The sequence below is a fragment of the Dunckerocampus dactyliophorus genome, chromosome 5 (genome assembly GCF_027744805.1).
Source record: "Dunckerocampus dactyliophorus isolate RoL2022-P2 chromosome 5, RoL_Ddac_1.1, whole genome shotgun sequence".
Taxonomy (NCBI): domain Eukaryota; kingdom Metazoa; phylum Chordata; class Actinopteri; order Syngnathiformes; family Syngnathidae; genus Dunckerocampus; species Dunckerocampus dactyliophorus.
The window spans coordinates 12,012,148-12,034,770 of NC_072823.1; the positions used below are offsets into that span (position 1 = coordinate 12,012,148).

The 22,623-nt window shown below is 40.4% G+C and overlaps 1 protein-coding gene across 3 annotated transcripts in view; it reads left to right on the forward strand.

The window, feature by feature from the left end:
- hipk3a (homeodomain interacting protein kinase 3a) overlaps positions 1 to 21,457 on the forward strand; it is a 34,496-nt gene extending 13,039 nt beyond the window's left edge. The window contains exons 5-19 of one of the 3 annotated variants that reach the window (XM_054776171.1): positions 2,873 to 2,996; positions 5,983 to 6,102; positions 6,547 to 6,633; positions 6,819 to 7,003; positions 9,086 to 9,251; positions 9,604 to 9,724; positions 9,892 to 9,986; positions 10,184 to 10,338; positions 10,543 to 10,704; positions 10,809 to 11,150; positions 12,489 to 12,650; positions 12,751 to 13,025; positions 13,637 to 13,694; positions 16,531 to 16,673; positions 17,727 to 21,457. In XM_054776171.1, the coding sequence (XP_054632146.1) occupies positions 2,873 to 2,996; positions 5,983 to 6,102; positions 6,547 to 6,633; positions 6,819 to 7,003; positions 9,086 to 9,251; positions 9,604 to 9,724; positions 9,892 to 9,986; positions 10,184 to 10,338; positions 10,543 to 10,704; positions 10,809 to 11,150; positions 12,489 to 12,650; positions 12,751 to 13,025; positions 13,637 to 13,694; positions 16,531 to 16,673; positions 17,727 to 18,421 (2,890 nt within the window). In that variant the 3' untranslated portion in view covers positions 18,422 to 21,457. The remainder of the gene's footprint in view (positions 1 to 2,872; positions 2,997 to 5,982; positions 6,103 to 6,546; positions 6,634 to 6,818; positions 7,004 to 9,085; positions 9,252 to 9,603; positions 9,725 to 9,891; positions 9,987 to 10,183; positions 10,339 to 10,542; positions 10,705 to 10,808; positions 11,151 to 12,488; positions 12,651 to 12,750; positions 13,026 to 13,636; positions 13,695 to 16,530; positions 16,674 to 17,726) is intronic. The other 2 variants (XM_054776172.1, XM_054776173.1) reach the window with 2 other exon arrangements.
- The last annotated feature ends 1,166 nt before the right edge of the window (positions 21,458 to 22,623 follow it).

Genomic DNA, 22,623 nt, shown 5'->3' on the forward strand with positions numbered 1-22,623 from the left:
ATGCTTTGTATGGTTTGCTGTATTTATTTCACTTTTGTGTTTTTTGTTGAATGGCTCTATCAGCCATCGTTATTAAGCCTATAATTTTGCATGTTTGTTTTTTATGCTTCACTAATAATTTGTTGGTACTTTGTTTTGATGGCCCATATAGTTCGGCGTCATGAACACACCATAATTGTGTTCTGTGAAGCATAAGTGAAACTTATTTGTATGAGTTTCTTCTCCGTGCTTTCCCCATTCTTCTTCCACCTCGTCCTTGTTCAGAAATGTTGAAAAATGAATTTTTCATGTTTGTTCTGTGCTGAGCGTAAATGTTCATATTTGTTTGGCTGCATAATCATAACTCAATGTTAGTGTGCTGTTTGAGCTTAGATGCCAATTTTAGCTCACTAATAAGCCTCGTATTGAGTTAATTTTTGTATTGATTTCTGTGCTTAATGTGCATGACTAGTTAGTTGTGAAGCCAGGCTGGCCTGCATGTTTGCTGTTTTGTATTTTGTGATGATGGCAGGGAAAAGTAAGAGCCATAGCTTTTTATGACTGTTAGTTTTGCATGGGGTAACAAGACACAGGCTCCTCTTTATGTTGATAAATTCATTTTTACAGGACATCTGAGAGGGCAGTCACACTTAAATATGGTGGTGTAGGCTGAGTTGTTCATTTCCCATGTTGTGGAGAGATGGTCTTTTGCTGTTATGGCAAGTGAACACCACCAACTGGAAGGTTTATTACTACTACAGCATACTGATTGTGTGTGTGAGGTGTTATGATTACGATGGGTCCAATGTATAGGTCAAATGTCTGGTATGCATATACATTTTTGTTGGTTTTAGACTGAGAAATTGATTTATCTATTGTGTATAATTGATTTATCTATTGTGTGAGTGAGCAAGCCATGAAAATGTACTGTCAATGAGATTCCCCACTTTATTCATAAACAATGCATTTGGCAAATTGTTCTGTATTGAACAAAACCACGTATGAGCAAATTATTTTTTGCGTAAGGCTTGTAGCATTGTATAATGCAACTTCCTCCTCTTGAAGAATTGATAGGAAATTGCTGTTGTTCCCTCTTCCCGATGAAGTAAAATATAAATCATACTTTGAAAGCTTTTCGTCAACTGTTTTCTGTTTACATGCAGGCCCAAATATACTGTAACAGCTACTTTTTGTCAAATATACTGTATGTCCAATGCTGAGAAATGACGTAATGTAATGTTACACTCATGGGTCCAGCTGTTGCTCGGCAACGCCCCCCCAAACACACAACCCCTGTGGTTGTCACAGCAGTGGTTGCTGTTTCTAGCGCTATTATTCAGTGACTGTGTTTAGCCCTAATAAGCAATTGTTTTCATACAGGTGACTCTTACAGCAGTTGCAGATTTACTGCTCTTGTTTGAATTGGGCATTGACATACTCCATTCGCATACTTTGCATACTTCTTTCCTCTGAGACTATATACTGTACATACTCTAAACAGTGGCAGGTATTATTCTGTATAATTACTACCATTTGAAATATTTTCTTTTCTTACATTTTCAATTCAGTTTATGGGTCAAAAAAAAAAAATAAGATAATGGAATTGGACTTACTTTTTTTTTTTTTTAACTGATGTGGTCATGTGTCTGTTGAATGCTGTTATGTTGCCATGAGGTTTAATGGAGAGGGTACCCGCCACTCCGTTTGTCCTCACTCCAGGTTAAGCCACTCAGCTCAAATACTTGTGCTGAATAGCTATACAGTGGTACCTCGGTTAACGTCCGCCACGGTTAGCGCGTTTTTTGATTAACAACCAAAATGGGTGCAAAAATTTTGCCTTGGCTTGCATTCGCCTGCTTGTTTAGCATCCAAAATACCGTCCAGTTTGTTTACGTCGCCATCTTGGAGTTGTAGAGAGATACACAACATAACAAACACATGGACCCACACAAAAGAGAAAGGCGATGAACAGTGCTCGGACAAGGGTGCAAGACCTCAGAATTTTACGGCTTAAAGAGAAGAATAGAAGAAGAATACATACAGTACATGTATACACAGCGTCCAATGTAACACTGTATCAACCCGGCGGTGCATCGAGGGTCACAGTCACACAGCACACGTCACCAAACATAAGGCATCCTGCCAGTGCGCTTGTGCCATCACTACCGTGGTTGTTTTTTTTTTTTTTTTCTTTTTTCTTTTAAATATATTAAACGGCAAGGTAGAGGTTTGTTGTTTCTAGAATGTTTTAGTTTGAGTTTATTTTTCTCCCATTTTAGCAAATTGCGGTTGTAGCAGAATGTGTTTATTTTGTGTTCAGTTGTCTAGTTTGTTGTTTGTAATTATTTTTGCATCATTTTCTTCGTGTAAAACTATAATTATTGTCTATAAAATGTCTTTTGTGTTAACATTTTTTGGTGTCTGGAACGGATTAATTGGAATTACATTATTTTCTATGGGAAAATTGGCTTTGGTTGGAGTCTGTTTTGGTTTGAGTGAGACCTTCTGGAATGGATTGATGTTAACCAAGGCAACACTGTATCCTACACTTCAACATGTATGGCTAATTTGGCAGGGTGTCTTGAGTAAATATGAAGTTATTGGATCAAGAGCTACTGTGCATTAACCTCTTATTGTAAATGTGAATATAAATCTCATTTTTTTAAATGACATAGTCTAAAGTTAATTAGCTGGCTGCATGTACTTCAAGACAGTGGCAATTTATCACCCAATTACTGTTTTCTCAGCATATTACTTTTTCCTTAAGCATTAGTTGCCGACCATTTATCACCAAGTGTTGCCAAGCAAATACATTTGAGCGGTCTTATAAGATCTCTTGTGAGTTCCTGTATTTGATATGCGTCTTAACAGCCTCTGTTTTTTTCCTTTTCAGAGCTCCAGAGATTATTTTGGGCTTGCCATTTTGTGAGGCTATCGATATGTGGTCACTGGGATGTGTTATAGCTGAGCTTTTCCTAGGCTGGCCCCTATATCCAGGTGCTCTGGAATATGACCAGGTAATATTCTTCACTAACACACACTCACAGCCCATTTATTTGTATTACTATTAGAGGGGAGGAAGAAATATGGACAAAAGTAAGCCCTTAGAAATGAATTACAGTAATCCCTTTTTCACGATTTTCACGATCATAAGGCACACTTAAAAGTCTATAATTTTGTCCACAATGGACAGGACGCCTTATAATGTGGCGCTCTTTGTGTGTTCACCAAGTTCTAAAATCTGTAAGCATTGCTGTTTGACTTTGATGAGCGCTCCGCTCGACTGACTGGGAGCATCTCCTGCCGACACGCTGCTTATATAGAGGAAAGGCGGACGTGACTGAGGACGCTAAAAGCACTCCCCCTGTAGTTATACAGGTATATTTTATGAAACGGCGCCATCTATCCATCTGGACAAGGACTACCGTGGCGCAGCAACATCCAGCGGATTACAAGGAAAAGCTGGCTATCTTACGCTCCTACTGCAGTAAAAAAAAAAAAAAAAAAATGCCGACAAACACCTCCAACGGGGCACGAGAAGTCGGCTTTTACTTGGTTGCCATGGTAATGGACAGAAACTGCCACCTGCCACCTGATTTTTAAGAGGACGACGCTGCCTAAAGAAAAGTTTCCAGCCGGAATCATCGTTAAGACTATTCGAAAGGGCTGGAAGGACGAGGAGGAAATGGCTGAGTGACGTGTGCGGAAAGAGACCAGATGTTTTTTTCCCACATGTCGTCTGACTCCATGCGCGCCCATCTCACAGCCGCTGTGAAAAACCAAAAAAATAGTGCAGCAAATGAACTCGGAGCTTGCCATCATTCTGGGAGGCTTGACGAAGGAACTCCAGCCGCTGGACATCGGTGTAGGGCGTTTAAATTGAAGTTGTGAGCGGCGAACACAGCTTCACTAAGACTGGGAGGCAGCGCCGTCCCGAGTTACGCCACAATTTGTGAATGGATTGTGGATGCTTGGGCTAACGTGTCTGCTTGCACTGTTGCACTGGGCAACAAGACTGACTCTGACAATGATGAAAGGGAACCTGGCTTGTTTGATGTACTGTAGAACTTGCACCGCTGTTCATCTGGGGTACAGAAGAGGAGGACTTTGATGGATTTGTGGATGAGGATTGATCAAAAATAACGTGAGTACATTGTTAAATACTTCAATAAAGTACAACAGAACTCCCGCTGGCTTTTTCAAAACATACGATAGCATGCATGCTAAGGTATTGTAGCATCGCTGGGAGCACTTCCTGTTCCCCAGCGTGCTTTGCGGTACTGTTTTGGTGCAAATGCTCTTAAAGTTACATGTATGAGCTACATAGTTGTTAGTTATTGTTCTGCACAAATAGCGGTAGTGTCTTGTCTGTTTTTGTCTATCTGCTGCGTTGCTGTGTGATGTTTTTAGTTGTTCAGACCATGACTGAGACTGTTGTGTTGAGTGATGACCTTCCTGATTTCAAGTGGGTTTGATAAGCTGAATGAGAGTTCTCCTCTTAATCTGTCCAAAGAAATAAAGCACTATCGCTTCCTCACTGATTCCTGAGCGAGACAGTATTTTTTAGTGTGCATACGTGCTCCTGTATGTTTGACCATTCCTGCACCCAATAATACGGTGCGCCTTATGTATGTGTTAAATACAGAAATAGCACCTGTAACTGAGACTGTGCCTTTTAATACGGTGCGCCTTATGGTTTTGAAAATACGGTATTTGGTTCCAGACCTGACCACGCTAAATTTCAGTGAAGTAGGATTTCTTATTTATAAATCAAATATTTTCATAGTTAAAGCATAGAATAGCTGTTTACGTCCTTCTACATAGGTTGTTTTAATATTATTAGAGCCTTCTAGACATACAGTAACACCACTACAGTCACTTTTATGCTCATATTACCAATATAGTAGATGTAATCTGAGAAAATAATCAATTTAAGACCTGCGACTATTGCGTGTTTTAATAAATGTCTGCGCTTGTGGACAAGAAGTGACGTCGGGGGATTCAGAGTTTTAGCTGGCGAATGGCCACATCAGTACCCAGTGTTATTATGAAGATTGTGATTATTATTGTGCCTGTTGTGAGATAATTCAAAACTGCAATAATTGTTGACAACGATCAAGTCTGGTGCATGTGCTACTAGTGCAGTGCTTCTCAAATAGTGGGGCAGGCCCCGTGGGGCGGCACGGTAAACTGTCGGGGTCGTGAGAGGCAGGGAGGACTTTCAATATTAGTGCAGACCTGCCAACACATAAATTTGTCATACTCTGCATACTCAGCATGCAGGTGTTGTAAGAAAACAAAGAATCGTGAGGATCGGCCTCCACACCTCCATCATTCCCAACACCGGCGTCCCCCAAGGCTGCGTCTTCAGGCGAATTGCACTCCCTGCCACAATTCAACACTCTAGTCATGACACTACCATAGTGGGACTCCTATCCAACAACAGTGAAATAAATATGAAGTCCAGACTGTACACCTGGGGCAAAGACAACCTCATCTTCTGGGGGTGCACATAATAGAGGACCTGACCTGGAGCCAGAGCATGTCTCGCAGCGTAAAAAGAGCCCAGCAGAGGCTGTTTTTTTCCAGAGAACACCGAAAAGGACTTGCTTCCCAGAAACTTTTGAAAAGCATCTACCCCTGCACAATTGACAGCGCATCCTTACACACAGCTACAACTCCAGCTACACAGCTGCTGGAAGAAAAAAAAAAACTGCAGTGGGTGATCAAGACAGATGAAGAGATAATCAGCTCCTCCCTACCACAGTTGGGTGGGCCAAAAAAAATGAGACAGGATCCTTAACACGTCGGGCACTCCATTCTTCACCATCCTACCCTGGGGCAGACTGACACCGCTTTTTACCCCCAGAATTGTGGGCAGACTGCAGGGTGCATAACACACATATGTCCTGCAGTATGTTTTCTGTGTCTGTCTTTAACAGTACTCTACTGTGTTTAGCCATTTTCCTTTTTGTAACCCATTTTCTGTCTTGACTTACTCAGATCCGATACATCTCCCAGACTCAGGGCCTCCCTGCAGAGCATCTGCTAAAAAAGGGCACCAAGACCTCTCGTTTCTTCTGCAAAGACTCAGACTCTCCTTATGCCTCCTGGAGACTAAAAGTACCTATACACAAATCAAAACATACACAATTGCACCTTGTTGTTTGTAGTTTTTCTTATATGGTCCTTTTCTTATATGGAACCTACTTATCTTTTCTGATGCCTGATGGGGACTAAATGAATACAATGGTAATACAATGCGAAGGTGTACCTGGAGTGGTTTGTGTTCACATCACACAGGTCCCAACATTGGAGGTGATGTCAGTTCTCTTGTGGAAATGTGAGATCATGTACTGTCTACTTGCTGAGCTCATACTCAATCCCTTTTTGATTTAAATTCAATATTTATGCATGTACGTCCCAACAGAATGCAAGTGATTTGGATAGTGTCATTCAAAGCGACTGTGTACATTTCATTCAACTCCTAGCATTCTATATTATAATGTGACTTTTTGGTTCTTTTAGGCTCTCAATTTGAGATTTTACATTTTGTTTTTCCCCCAGACAACAGAAGAGCATGAGAAAGAGACAGGACTTAAATCCAAAGAAACCAGAAAATATATCTTCAGCTGTCTGGATGACATTGCACACGTAAGTTTAAACAGGTTGTCGATGCGTCCATATTCATTTTAAAGGAGTCATGCAAATTTAGCCTACTGATCATATCTCAAAGGAACCATTCCTAACTCAAAATAGCCTTCAATGTTTTAGGTAACTGTTGCTAGTGATTCTCATGTGCATTGTTTGTTTACTGTTTCATTGTATCCTCCTGTCAGGTGAACTCAATGCTGAGTCCTGACAACAGTGACATGCATGCAGAGAAAGCAGACAGGAGAGAATTTGTCTCGCTATTGAAGACCATGCTGCTTATTGATGCAGAGGAAAGAACTGTTCCTTCCAACATCCTCAGTCATCCCTTCCTCACTATGATTCATCTATTGGACCACTTCCATAGTAACCAGTAAGACAAACTGTACAAGTGCATTGTATTCAATTACTGGGTAGTCTTCCTACAAGGGTTAATTTTGTTTTGTTTTTTTTCAACCGAAATTATTTTTGCGAGATAACACAGTAACTTTTGGCGATAGCCTTTGCAAGCTCTCGCCAAACTTTAAACTGTGAAGCTACACGACACACTTCTGGTAATAGCTTGCCTCCACATCGAGAAAATCTTTTGAAAATGTTATATTTGAATTTTTTATTTAGACACACAGACAGCAAATTTCCAGATTGAAATAGTGCTAGAACAGGTTGCTGCAAAAGAGAGAGGAAGTAAGGAAATGAAAGTATACATAATAAGATAAATGGTAAAAAAAGAAAAACGGAAAATGAAATGATAAACTAGAAGTTTCCTCCAAGAAAAAAAGCTACATTGTGAAAGCTATATTGTGAAATAAGCCTTGCTGACCTTTTGAACACACATACAAAATACTCCAATTGAAATTGGACTACCTCAAGTTCTCAGGTTTTGGGCAGGTGTGATACTAAAAGTGTGCACATATGAAGGAGCTCACAGGGGGCAATGCTCAGGTCATTTGTGTGTATGCTCAGAAAAATTGGTGGGAATATTGGGTGTCGCTAGAGTCAAACGTGACAAGATTTCTGGTTCAGAAAAAAAATGTCATGTGCACTAGGCTTGAGACGAGGCTAGGCTTGAAACTGTCTCGTGACACCCCTAGTAACAAGTGATTTTTAAACAGAAACCTTTCTTTTTCCTTGGCATGTATACAACTGTTGTAACGAACTGCTTCATTTCCTTCCAATCTGGGCATGGTTTACATTTTGTGCAGTACAGACTGCTTTGCTTCACAAGAGCATCCAAAAGTTATGTGTCAAAAAACTGTCTGAAATAATCAATAGATTATCTGATTGTGTCACTGTCTGGGAGGGCATCGTGCCACAGTTGCACATTTTTTGCAGAGTTCTGACGTTTGTTCACTGTCGTCCACACCGCTTTTTGTGTCTTTGCTTCTTGTAGTAGCAGCTGTCTTCTTTCTTGCAGTAGGTGCACTGCCGCTTGTATCTTGAATTTATATACCAGCATGGTATTTCTATAAAGATTAATGTTTAGCTTTAGCATTATGTCCGAATGTCACTAATGTGCAAACAAACCGAAATAGTACAACTTCAGAAATGCTCATTACACCGCATTACGTAGACTGCAAAAGAACACTAAAAGACGGTGAGTGTTTTCATCTTGGCACAACTTACCGATGACTACAATTACTACTGATTTCCAACCTCGTTGTTCTCCACTTCACAAACTGAGTTGTCCTCTTGCATCAGCCGGAAATGTCTGTCACGTACTGATCCTACTGAAACAAGTGCTTGCCAAATGGTATGCCACTTATTTGTGACAGTAGGCGCTAAAGTGTTAAGGTATCTAATCTAATTCCTGATCAAAGTGTCACCATTGAGGTTTAACAGCCGATAATGGCCACTGAATCTGAGAAATGGTGTCGTTAGTGTAAACAACTTAAAGAGCATGACTTCCTGTTTGTGATGTAGGGCGGAAGTAACTTCACATAGTTTAGAAAGTTCTGCAAGATTTCTTAAGCGTTTTGCGAGTTTTGCGTTATCTCACTTTTTTTTCCCCCCGTATGTCCCCGTATGAGACAGTCTCATGAAAATGGTAGTCTTGGAAAAACAGAAATTGTATGTTGTGTTCAGTCTGGGCATGAGCTGTGACAGCCAAAACAATAGACTACAATATTGCTGTTGCATTCCTGCTAATGAGGCTCCGCCAGCAAACTGTACATTTACTACACTGCTAATGTCTCCAACATTGTCTAAACTCATGCATACACTGATGATTCAGAATTGTATTTTGTTTTTTTATATCTGGGAGAACAATTTGGGACTCATACAGTGTTACGATATAGTTTTGACAGCATTGCTGGAGGTGGTGGTGGGGGGTATTAAATTCTATGCACAATGAAATTTTATTGTTGACCTATAGCGGTAGCATCACTAAAACTGTGCATGTAAACTTATTTAGAATATTCACTTTATCTAACCACTATTATGCTCAATTCTATGCTAGTGTGCAGTCATCTTTTCGGATCATGGACATGTGTCATGGCCGCCCCAACAACACAGTGTTTGATGCTTTGAACCAGAACACCATTCATTTCCCAAGACCTCATGTTGGCCAAACTGCTTCCTCTGGCCTCCCTCTGGGCTACAGCAACATACCAGTTCACACACAGGTAGTGTTTTGGAATTGTTCTGTAGAGTTTTAACTTAATGCAACTTTGGGTTAAATATTGGGAGATATTTAGATATTGGCTGTCAATTACAATGCAAATAAAAACACAAAATAGCTAAGATATAATTAATACACATAACCTTTTAACTATATATATATATATATATATATAGCTTTGAACTAATATTGGCTGGCACATTTTGTAACTTCACTTCATCAGTATCCACTTCAAATAAAAGCAGCATTATATATCATAACAATAACAAAAATAATTTTAAGCATAAAAAAAGTTGTTTGAGATTTAAAATGCTTTTGTTCTTTTCTATTAACTGCTTGTATTCTCTTCAATGCAGCCTGTTGCCCAATCAGCTCCTTCAGTGTTGCATCCTGGGATAGCTATAACAGCGAGAAATGGACAGTTTGGATGTACCGACTCTTTCCCACCTATTCTTCTATGCCCTCCCAACATACAAGGTATGTGAATAGTTCATTAATTAGTGATTTACTGGGCTTGGACCAGTTTTACAAACCTGTTCCAGTATTACTGTAAACCAAAGGAATTACTAATGATGTGGTCTCACCAGGGTTATGTACCAAAGTCTTATTCTGATTGACCCATTGTTTTTTTTGCTCTTTTAAAGGTAACCTTAACCAATCAGTAGGGTACTCAGTTCCTCTCGTACCCCAGGCTCCTCCTGTACAGCCCCTCCCAGTGAGACCTAGCATAATAACACAGGTAAGATGCAAATTAAAGCTTTGCTCTTTATAATATTAGCTTCTTCCTTTTAAGTAGAGATGTCATTAGAAACCTGGGGGAAGTGTTTTTTTCCTTATGTTTTTTTCAAACTTAATATAAGGCATGACTGTGGTAGATGTTGAATTGGGGTCAACACCTGATCACATCCACATCCATTGTTTTCTCTTGTTTTACAGCCAGCCTGGTCTAGCAGGGGTCAGCAGCTCTTGGTCCAAGCTGCCTGGCCACAGATGACTGCAGTGGGTGTGACTCCGTCTCACCCTCTTCCACCACCTCAGTCTTCTCTGACCACAGACACAACAGCTGGGCCCCCAAGGATCAGTGACTGGGGGTAAGTCCTCCATATAAGAAGTCAACAAAATTAATTATTTCCAAATTTATGCATTCTGTCTTTTAAATGACAAGTATTTAATAAACGATTATTCCATTTGTTACTCTGAACTTAATTTGCCTAATAGGTTTACAAATGTGCATTACATAGACATATGCATCATTAAGAGTCTTTTGACCCCCCCCCAACTCCCACCTGACTCAGGAAAGTGCGTCCCCACACTAGGCATTACAGTGCATTGATTCAGCAGCCTGTCCTGACCAGTCAGATGCAGTCTGTCTCTGGCCATCAGCCACTCAACATTGGCATTGCACATGTTGTGTGGCCCCAGCCAACTAATAAAAGAAACAGGCAGCATCACAACAGGTGACTTTTTTTGTGTATTTGAAACTTTCCTTCTCTGCTGTTTCATTCAAAACCAACTTCATCTTTTTTTCTTTTTTTTTTTTTAATTCTTCTACATTTTAAAGGAACCTATCCCACCCAGTTAACAACCACGCATCACAGTGTCGATCTCCCAAAATGGCTAATGTTGTCGGTCTGGCAGTGTTAGGAGGGAATCAACCTCAGAGAGAGGTTCCTCAAGTGGAAACACAGCAGCAAGAAAATCAAAACTCAGATGAGGAGGAAATTTTTTCTGAAGAGGAAGTGAACTGTCACACAGAGGATGCACCAAACAAGGAACTACAGCGAGATGTGCCACTTCTCATGGATGACACACCAAGTCCGGCACCCAGCGTAATCAGCATCCACAGTGAACCAACATATGATGAAGTGGAGGAAGACAAACCACAGATGTGCTGTCTGAGGAAGTGAGTATCTTTAAATTATGGGATTAAATGGTGGCAACAACTGCACGAGTTGTCCCCTCAGACATCTCAATTCAAGCATTGCGGTTTTTCAAAAATTAATAAGTAACTGCTTCGTGGTTGAATACAGCCTGTTAGTAAAAATACATTAGTGTAAAAAAGTGTTTGTCCCCTTCCTGATGTCTTATTTTTTTTGCATGTTTGTCACACTTCAGTCTTCCAGATCATCAAACAAATTGAAATATTCGTCACTGACAACACAACTGGAACACAAAATGTAGTTTTTAATTTTTTTTTTTTTTATTAAGGGAGAAAAAACATCCAAACCTTACATGGCCCTGTGTGAAAAAGTGGTTTCCTCCCTGTTAAAACATAACTGAGATTGAGATCTATCAGTGTGGAAAAGCTTATAAAGCCATTTCTAAAGCTTTGGGTCCCCAGCGAACCACAGTGAGAGCCATTATCCACAAATGGACAAAACATGGAACAGTGGTGAACCTTCCAGGGTCCAACTTGGGTTCTGCAGCAGGACAGTGATCCAAAACACACCAAGTCCACCTCTAAATGGCTGAAGAAAAACAAAGACATTAGAGTAGCCCAAAGTCCTGACCTGAATCCTATTGAGCTGCTGTGGCATGATCTTACAAAGGCGCTTCATGCTGGAAAACCCTCCAGTGTGGCTGAATTACGACAATTCTGTAAAGATTAGTGGGCCAAAATTCCTCCACAGCACTGTAAGAGACTCATTGCAAGTTATCACAAACGCTTGATTGCAGTTGTTGCTGCTAAGGGTGTCATAACCAGTTATTAGGTTTTGGAGGCAATCACTTTTTCACACAGGGCAATATAGGTTTGGATTTTTTTTTTCTCACTTAAGTTGCACTTTAAAACTGATTTTTGTGTTCAGTTGTGTCATCATTGACAAATATTTAAATTTGTTTGATGATATGAAACATTTAAGTGTGACAAACATGCAAAAAAAAAAAAGAAATCAGGAAGGGGGCAAACACTTTTTCACACCACTGGATATGCATATTTAAGTAAATTGTAAGCATTTTTCGCTTAAATTAAGCATCTTAAAGCATGAAAATAGCTACATTAACGAAAATAAAAATAAAAGGCGTTCAGAAGACCGGCTTCTGAAGATGTGATAGTGTAATATCTATGACTTGTGTACGCCTTTAAGGAGCGGGACCTGGGGAAACGGTGGCAATAGGACACACCTGATGAGATAAAATGCATTTGGATACATTTCCTTTTTCTAAGCAGGTTGACATGTACTCATCATACTACATTGGAATTATGGCCTCCAAGAATAATAACCTGTTTTGTTCTGTGTAGGTGTGGAGAGCAGTGTGTATGTGAGGTATGCAGAAACACCAGTGTGACTATGGAAAGAGTGTGTTCCCTTAGCAGTCCTGACAGCAGCCTCAGCACCAGTTCCTTTGCGTCCAACTCCATTCACTCCAGCCCATTGGCCTCACCCTGCAAAAGACACAACAGGTAATGTTGTAGTTTGTGGGTGAGTTTTGTCCAAATAATTTAGGTGTCTGGTTACCCATGCAGGGTCTAATTGAATGTATTGTTACTCTTCCTTGTCCAGTATGTCTGAAGATGATGGTCATGAGAGTGGCTGTGAAACGGTGGAGGGCTCCCCTACCTCCAACACATCGACATCTCCCCATGGAAACAGTCCGTATTGTTTCCTCAACAGTGGTAACAACAATTGCCGCCCAACCTTTGCTGCTGTGGTAGCACCGATGCCCTCACCTGCAATGCAGGGTAGGAGTCCTCGGGATGCCAGGACAATGGTTGTTCCACCAATGAGAGTGCAGAACAAAAACACCCAAGGGACAGAGGAGCGTTTCCAGAGAACAGGTTTGTGTCTTCTTTTTTCTACAGCCTACAACCGTTTCTGTTGTCTGTGGATGAGCTTTATATTTGATTAAATTGTCTTCATGGGAGGGGGTACATGGTTTGAAACTGCCACTCTGGGTACAGCCCTGATTTGTTTTTCGTCAGTGCTCTATTCCAACAGATCAGTACTAACATAAAGGAAATTTCATGATTTGGGCCCACGGAATTCATTCGGACTCTTGAACAAGTTGTATGATGCTGGCGGATTATCTGTCCTAGCAAAGACGGTTTTGACCCCAAATTAATCTAAGTTTCCAGCAAAAGTTTGACCGACTGTAATGAAGCAAGATCTGCCAAATTTCTGGGCCAAGCCATGTCATAATGTTGTTCGTCCTAACTTGGAGATATACTTGAAATTTCATTCTGTGCATTGTGCCAATGTGGCTGTAAGCATATAACCACTATGCAGCAGTTTTAGACCTCAATGTTATCATTACAAGCAAAGACAATCGTCTTATTCTCTACATATTCACGTTTACAAACATACCCAAAAAAAAGGGTATTACCATTAATGTGCCTTTATCTTGCTACCAGTCACTTTGTCACCTGTTCTTTGGGTGTTTATTCTGCAGGTCAGAAGGAACCAGTAGGGGCTGACCGCCCCCTAGTGGGCCATAAAGGCCTAACCAGGTGATCATAGACAAGCAGAGGCCTGACCTCACTTGTTAATCTATCACTGAGATGCATCCAAACTAGTAATATTTTATGTTGCTGACAACTTTGTATAATGACTTTCCCTCCATCTGAGTGGCCTTCATCAAGATGGTTACCAGAGGAAGAGACAGAAAATGTTGTTCCTACTTACCATAACTTTTCTTTTAGATGTTATGTTTAAACTTATGTACAATCCATGCGTAATGAATAATGTTAAATGCCTTCCACTACATGTCATAGTTGTGATCATTTGAATGCGCCTAAACACTTGCTAAACACTGACATCATTAACTACCATTGTTAGCAAATGGTGGTAAGGAAAAAAAATCAGACTGGAGGGAAAGATGGATGCATTTTCATAATGAATCTGTTTCTCTTTGTGTGGCGGTTCGTACAGCAAAAGGTGTATCGTCACTTCTACGTTTCTATTTTCCCTGATGCCTCTTGAATTGAAATGGGGAGTAAAATTTGATGGCGTGTTTTATAACTTTAAATATGTAATTTAATAATGCAGGTATTCAGAGGTTATGCTTTTGCAACTCCAATCATTGGCTGTAATGTACATTTAGGCTCCTGTCTGTTTCCGCTTGAAATAGGCCTAAAACTGTATGCTAAATGCTGCTCTTCACAGCTACATGAATATGTTTAAATGTTTTGATTACGCAGCCAAGATTTTTGTTGTATGGTGGAAATCAAATGTATTTAATTTATTTACATGACTCTCTAAGCACAAGAAACAACTGTAAATGACATGAGTAAGCATAGTGTACTTTTTGCATTATTTTGACATGCTTACACATGCCTTGGCTGAACACTTATGGTGTGCACAAGTCGTTCATTTTCACAACCGTTTTACATTTTTAGGAGAAATTGAATGATGGGACTGCTTTTACAGTGCAAGTGATGGTTTACTGGTGGAGTGAAACATTGTTACACAATACCTTTTTATTTAAAATTTTCGTGGCGAACAGCTTCTCCAAATTTAACTCCGGGATATATTGTTTGCATGCTTGTTTGATGTTTTTCATCACTTTTAGATTTTCCTTGTCGCTAGTTTTGCAGGCCATGTGATCTAAATCGTTCTTGCAATTTAAACACTTACGGCTTTCCAGCAGGGTTGTCCAAACTTTGGAACAGAGGGCCACAAACAGAGGCTATGTGAAAAACATAGACATCTTCGTTTTTTGTCGTCGGTGACAAAGCAAATTGGCATAATATATAATAAAATATGTAATTAATATACATTATTTCATCAATAATTAATTAATTAATTTTCTTTTTGCAATACACCCCTGATCAATATTTTAAGACAAGTGAAAAAATTGCAAGCTTTTACATTTATTTTGCACTGTTGGATTTTAAGGAAGTACTAAGCAGAGCTTTCAAAATGCAAAAAGAAGAAATGGGAGTGAGACAAAAAAAATTGAGTAAGCAATTTATTGCAAACAGCCATTAAACTGAAATAGGCTGTTGTTCCCCCGATCAAAAGTTTAAGACCATAGCTCAGATATATCACCTCAAAAATTGGTTTGGGCATGCTTGATGCCAGTGTTGGTGGTGAAGATGACTTCAAAGAGGGCATCCACTGTCTGAAACTTCCCTTGCCAGCCATCCTCAAATGTCAATTGGATTTAGATCAGGGGAACATGCAGGGTGGTCCAAAAGAGTGACATTATTCCTTTTGAGGAAATCCTTTGTCAGGCGGGCATTGTGAACTGCAGTGTTGTCTGTTGAAAAACCCAGTCATTACAGACGAGGTCCTTCAGTCATGAGGGATGCCCTGCAACATCTCCACATAGCCAGTTTGTTTGACACCCCTGCACAACCTGAAGCTCTATTGTTCCATTGAAGGAAAAAGCACCACAGATCATGATAGATAGTCCCCCTTCACTGTGCCTCATGAAAAACATCTCAGGTAGGATCTCATTGCCATGCTAGTAATGTTGGAAGCCATCAGGATGTTCAAAGTTCAGTTTTTTTTTCTCATCAGAGAATACAACTTTCTTTCACCTTTCATTGTCCCATGTTTGGTGGTCTTGTGCAAATTCCAAACGGGCAATTTTGTGGAGTTGAAGGAGAAGATGCCTTTTGAAGAAATGTTTTGATCTTAAAACACTTCACTCGCAGATGCCGTCTGATGGTTAATGTATTGCACTCAGCACAAGTAACAACCTTCATTTGGGCTAAGGATCTCCCCGTGTGTTGACGGACAGCCAATGGCATCCTCTGGCTGAGGGCCCGTGACATTTTTTGGGTCTGCCACCTGACTTTTTAATTCCATAACCCTCAGGATCTTTAAGCCGTTTGAAATGACTTGAATGTCTTTAAATAGCCTGGTGCACTGCAAGAGGCCTTGCTTTCGCAGCTCAACAATCTGACCATGTTAAAAGAGAGAAAGAAAGCTTTTTTGCCTTTGCCATCAAGATCATGACAGCGTCACTACCTGACAGACAATGACATTGATTCCACATTTTTGCCAAGATTTGGGCTTTTAAAGGCTGTGGTTTTAAACCTTTGATCGGCTTATGAACAGCCTATTTCACTTTAATTGTTGTTTGCAATAAATCGCTTCCCCAAACTTGTTTTGGTCTCACTCTCATTTACTCTTTGCATTTTGAAGCTCAACTTTAACAAAAGTTTGATCAGGAGTGTATGTTCAGGGCCGGTAACAAAAATGAGCCGTGGGTCGAAAATGGCCCTCCCGGTCGCATTTTGGGCACCCCTGCTTTAACGGGCTAAATCTGCCTGTTTGACTGTTTTGTTCTCTCTCTCTCTCTCTCTCTCTCTCTCTCTCTCTCTCTGACACTCTCAGAGTCCTGGTCCCGATCCAAAGGGCGCTGCACCATTGCAGGACAACAGAGCACTCCCTCCTCCATCCCCCTCCTCCAATCCACACCTCTTATGTCATGGCAACAAAAAGTGACTGGGCAGCAGCACCCCTTAGGCCTTGGACAGGTCTTGTTATTTTTCCCTTTATTTTGACTTTCAAGTACAATGATCCCTCGTTTATTGCGGTTAATTTCTTCCAGACCAGACTGTAATCATGAATTTCCACAAAGTAGGATTTCTTATTTATAAATGGAATGTTTTTGTAGTTAGAGCATAGAAAACCTGTTTATTGCTTTCTAAATAAGTTTTTTGGCATTATTAGACATGAAATAACACCCCTATAGTCACTTTTACACTCGTATTACCCAATATAGTTGACATAATAGAAAATATGACATCTTAGACATAAATAAGACATAACGGACTCACACATTAGCATTGACAGCGTACTTCCAACGGTGGCTTTTGTCTCATCAATGTAACATTACTGACACCTAGTGACCAGTGTAGATGCTGCTTTTGTTTATGGAGAGACTCACAATGCACTGTAATTGCTTTATTAACAAGCAGAGAACACATGCACTTCTCATCAAAGTCTTTGTTGCTAACCTCAGCTAAACAGTCAACTCTAGCTAGCTGACAGCATGTCACTCCCCATACCCCGCTCCTTAAAGGCGCACACAAGTCACAGATATTGCACTTCAGTGTCACGTCTTCAGAAGACATCTTCTGAATGCCTGTATTTTAGCCAGTTATATGCTTCAAAATGTTTAATTTAAGCAAAGAATACTTAAAATTGACTTAAATATGCATATGTTTTTACTAATAGGCCGCATTCAACCACAAAACAGTGATCATTTATTTTATTTTTGAGGCTCAAAGCCATTAGCCATGCTCAAATTGCAATGTAGCAAGGGATGACTGTAGTACAGTTGTTTTAGGGTTTGGCTGACCATTACACACTCATTTATTCTTCAGTTTAGCAGGAGTTTTTATATATATATATATATATATATATATATATATATATATAAAATGATAGGAAACCTTTTTGCATCCTTAATTTCTAGTAGTTTACATTTGGATGATTTACCAGCAACGCAGTGGACACACACTATTCTGAGATTATTTCAAAGTGGTTTGAATTTAAACAGTAATTGTTTTTCTTCCCTCCCTTAGGTGCAGCCGTACGTTTCGAACCACAACAACAAAGAGTGGAACGGCAACCATGGGCCACTACGGCCGCACGCCTACATTCCTCCTACTGTCCACACCCACAACTTGCCACACCTGCCGCACAGCAGCCCTACACGCACATTAGGTGCCCCCCACGCACATACTCAGGGCCTGCCCACTCGCACCTTGTTGTCTTACCCACCCAGCGGCCCCCTTACCACGGCCCCCCACCCTATGTTGACCTCTCATCCTCCTATGCTACAGCACGGCTACAGCCTCTCCCACACCCAGGGCGGCGCTATAGTTCACCAGGTGACCATGGGCATCAGCAGCCACACTCAACATCCTGGATATCCTGCGCACCCACACAGGCTCCTCCCTTCACCAACAGTCCACCCACATCAACAGCCCAGCTATGCCCACCACACACCCCAGTTCAAGCCTCCCTTCCCCCCTCCACTTCCCCCTCCTGTCCCATACATGGCCTCACCAGCTGCCTATACAGGCTTCCCTCTGAGTCCCACCAAGCTCAGCCACCACCCTCAGTTCTCTTATATTTGAGGAGGAGGGTATGTCCGCAGCAGTCCCCTAGGGTCAGGAAGGCCATTGATAAACATAGTGTGGCTGCTACATGGGCTGGTAGAGCATCCGCCAGAGCACAAAACAAACACATGACACAAATAAGAGAATACATTTGAGAGTGTGAAAAGCAATGCAGTTATTTTTCGGAGGCCAGCTAAATTCACGTCCTCTCTAATATGAAGGTTTATAAGTCAGTTGGTCAGAGCAACTTCAGCTCTGACAGTCTCCCTGTAAAATCATGTCTGCAAGAAAATACATTTTGCAAAGTTTTATAGCGCTTGGGAGAGGGAACACATTCAAAATAGTGATAAAGAAATTTAAGGCTTTGTCCTTTGCACGTTAACTTCTGTCATGTTATTTGTGGGGGGGTGGGGTGGGGGGGGAAACACTTGCGTGGCTTCCTTTCCCTTTTGTCTTTGTTGCCTTGTAGCATGTGCAAACCACTCAGCTCCGTTAAAGCCATTCTGGTCTGTGTTAACCAGGCTGAAGGCGCCCCTGTTGTTGTGTTGCCGCTGCCATCTGCCAGTGCCTTAACAACAGTCCAAGATGTCACTTGCAGCACTTACACTTGAGACTCTGAACTCAGTTCCTCCCACATAATGGTCTTTTTGGACAAAATGAGGATTGATTGATCTATTATCGGCTAATGTTCATCTTCAGTTTGCTTGATAAGTATGGATATACTTAAGATACAGGCTGCACATTTAGGGCTTTGACTGAATTTTTTATGTATATAAAGAGTGATTTGATATTTTGATAATCAATTTCTACTCACTATAGTACTTAATTCAGAACAGTATTGTCACTGTTTACTGTAACTGCAATACAATCTAGCCTCTGGGTTGCTGTGTGTTTTTCCAATTAGATGTGCAGTTTTTAGAAGTTTGGGAGTGGCTTTAGCCTAAAAAGGACTGTTCTTTTATAAGCCTCCCAATGTTTGAAAGAACCTAGTAACTTACAGTAACCTTATTGGGTGTTAATTTCATGTATTTGTGCTAGACAAACCTGTCCTGTATTGAACATTCCTTCAGGGTGGATATGCATAGTTGTGCTATTCTTTTCATATTTGTTGCGTCTGTACTTGTTCAGCTGGTCTTTCATGGCAATCAGCACCAAAGACATTGTTCATCAATCATTTCTGAGGCATGTTGATACTATTCTTTCATCTCCAGCGAACTGTTGCAGTTAGACGTTGGAATATATTGTCGAACCTGTTTTTGGAAATGAGGTTGAGGTTTTATTTTTCTGAGCTATTTTGGCAAATTTGTATTTGGAATGTATCGACATTAAGCTGCTATGTACTGATTATCTGCCACTTTGTAGCTGTGAATTTAGAGGATTAATCTCACGCAAGCCTGCAATTATCTTGTATGTATTGTAGTTGTGGTGACAATAAAAGTGGCTTATTTTGATCAATAGAGTATATTGAATGCTATCCTTACATGCTAGCACCTCTGTATATTGGCTACATTGTTTTGAAGTCATTTTAAACTGCTGTAATGGAAGTTAAGCATTTTTTTTTTATTAGGGTGTTCTGTGTGTGTGCCTCTAGCATCAGTATTTCATTTTGAAATGTAGGCTGAGATCACTCTTAGATTGTGTAATCAGTGTGGTGTTCACTTATCTTTGTTATAATTTGTAATGTGACATGGCTTTTTCCATATCGGGCTGTATTTGCAACGCTTGTACTGTACAACGAGTGCCTTACTCCAAACTGGCTGATGGAGGATGTCTGGCATTGATATGACTCGCAAATGAGTGTATTAGATCCTCTTCAGAGGATCAACCCCTAACTTTGACATCACCAACAGGATGTTTGAAAACATTTTAATATATAGACTAGGAAGAAAGTACAAGTCAGGGAATGTTTATTGCGCTCACCAAGAACATGGTGCAGTAATCAAAAACATAGGACCTGAATTTAGACAAATGCAAAGCTTTACCGTCACACCTTGAATGTATTTGTGTAGACAGAGAATGATGGCCGAGCAAAGAGCTGTCTCCGTTTGTGATAAGGTTCTTTGTGTGCAGTTTTTGCCATAGGTGGGCGTATGTTTTGAGTCAGGGGTTCCTCTAAAATGCTTTATCCGTCAAAGTTAAAGTTGCCCAATCCTCATCTATTTATTGTAATGGTTTTGCTATGTTGCTTATGTAAAAGATATATTTTATATACCTATCTAATTTGCTACCTTGTTAATCGCCCTAAAAAAAAAAATGAGGCTGCACTGTGCAGCCAAGATTTTTAATTTTATTTGTGTATTTGTCCCTGTGTTGTGGCACAGTAAAAATGTTCTCTTCCTCCATTGCTGGCCCATTTGAAGTATCTCACTTACAACGCTATTGTTTGTCAGCAACACCTGTGATGAGATGAAAACATGTTTCATTTCAGTGACGTCCCGTAATCCCCCACCACTTTGGTTGGATTACGTAGCCTAGATAATCCATGCAGCCTCACCAAAGTCACCAAAAGGGTCAAACGGTCCCACAGCCACATAGAGCACAGCAGCCTTAAGTAACAAAGCAGGCGTATTTTCAACTCAGATTTCAACATCTCCCTCAAATTCTAATGCATTTGTATTTAATAACATGCAATGCCATGTAGTCCGTTAATTTGCATCTACTGTGCTGGTACTTGTATGAAGTGAACTCATCATACAAGTGTGGAAAATTAGTTTTTGTGTGCCGAGCTACAAAAATGCTGAGTTAAAAAGTCCTCATAGACTCATTCAAAGTATGATTTGTTACCACAGTTCTCTAATTATTTGGTTGTTTGTTTTTATTTACTCAATTATGTAGACACGGTTGGAAAGTTGAAACCATTGCTGTTCCAAATGAGTGTATATTTGTGTGGGTTTTATGATTTGTGTGTTCTAAATGCTACGCTAGTTTGACATGTAGCAACTGCACTGTGCAATATACAACATTATGAGGACTGGGGAAAACGATCATTGTTTGGCAGTTGTGTGTCTTAAGACTCTGATTTCTTCCCGCCCCAACTGGAGTTCTCAGTTATCGTGTGACCAGGCCTTGTTATGTACTCAAGTCACAAAAAGCGGGTTCCTTCTTGGTGACTTTATGGAAAATGTCAAATTATGAATTGATGGTGTACAATGTCAAGATTCACTTTGAAATAAAAATCTCTTTTGCTTCAACTGCTTGAATTTTGTGTACAACATTCTTTTATTCACTGCTAGACATTACATGTTATTTTCCTAAATAGTGAAGCTATAAATTCTTTTGCACTGTAACCCCTGAACAGATTCCACTGGTTTGCCTGATAATAGAGCCCATTATTTCACTTCTGATGGATGCGATAAATGTGATAATCAATGGTTAATCAATGTGATAGTCAATAGTTCTAATTTGAACCAGAGACACCTGTTCAAACCTTTCAAACACAACTGAACATCCAGGGGTATGCAAATACTGTACTGAGGCCTCGTGAAGCGTTGCGGCACATTACCCCAACTGTATCGGTGCTGTGTTGCTCAATACTGGCGCCTGCGAAATTTGAAAGGGTACGCAACGCTGCCGTGAGACATCAGACACATCAATTCCATTGCCAGTCTCTGTTGGTGTAATGGTACATGCTGCTCCCCTGTGAGGCAGAAGGTGCATGTTTGATCCCAACGCTGGAAAGCTTCTTTATAAATTTTGGAGTGTTGGGGTGGCCCCAGTCTGAACTGTAAAGTCCACTGCTAATTTTTTGTCTTAGTTCACACCTTACTGTGGCAACACAGTGGAGATACTCAACAGACATATTGATTCAATGACTTTATACAATAATATTTAAAAGACTTTATTTTATATCTTAATCCTTAATCCTAAAAAAAAATAATTTACAGTGTATAAAACGCACCAGTGTTTAAGCTTCCGTAATCATGTGAAAGTATCCTTGGGCAGGGTACTGAACAACCAGTTGCTCCTGATGCTGCCCATCAGTATGTAAATGTGCTAACAGTGTCAAAGCGCTTTGAGTGACTTGGAGGTGGAAAAGTGCTATGCAAGTAAAAGACCATTTACCATAAACCGCATTGGAATATAAGCCGCACATGTCCATGTCATGAAATGGCACATTGTGGTGTCCTGTGAGGACCAGGTAGCTCTTTATTTGACAGGAGCCAACCACGAGCTATGAAAAAACTCACGAGCTTGTCATTACTCAGTATAATACAATATGAGTTTAAAATAAAACACCTATTTTAACTTGTAATGCATAATGCAGTTCGCCCCAGCAAAGCATTTCATTGGGTTTTGCTGCCGGGGAGCTGCAATGATGTCAGCCTCCCTCTGGGCTCGGGGCTCCTCTGACTCCGTG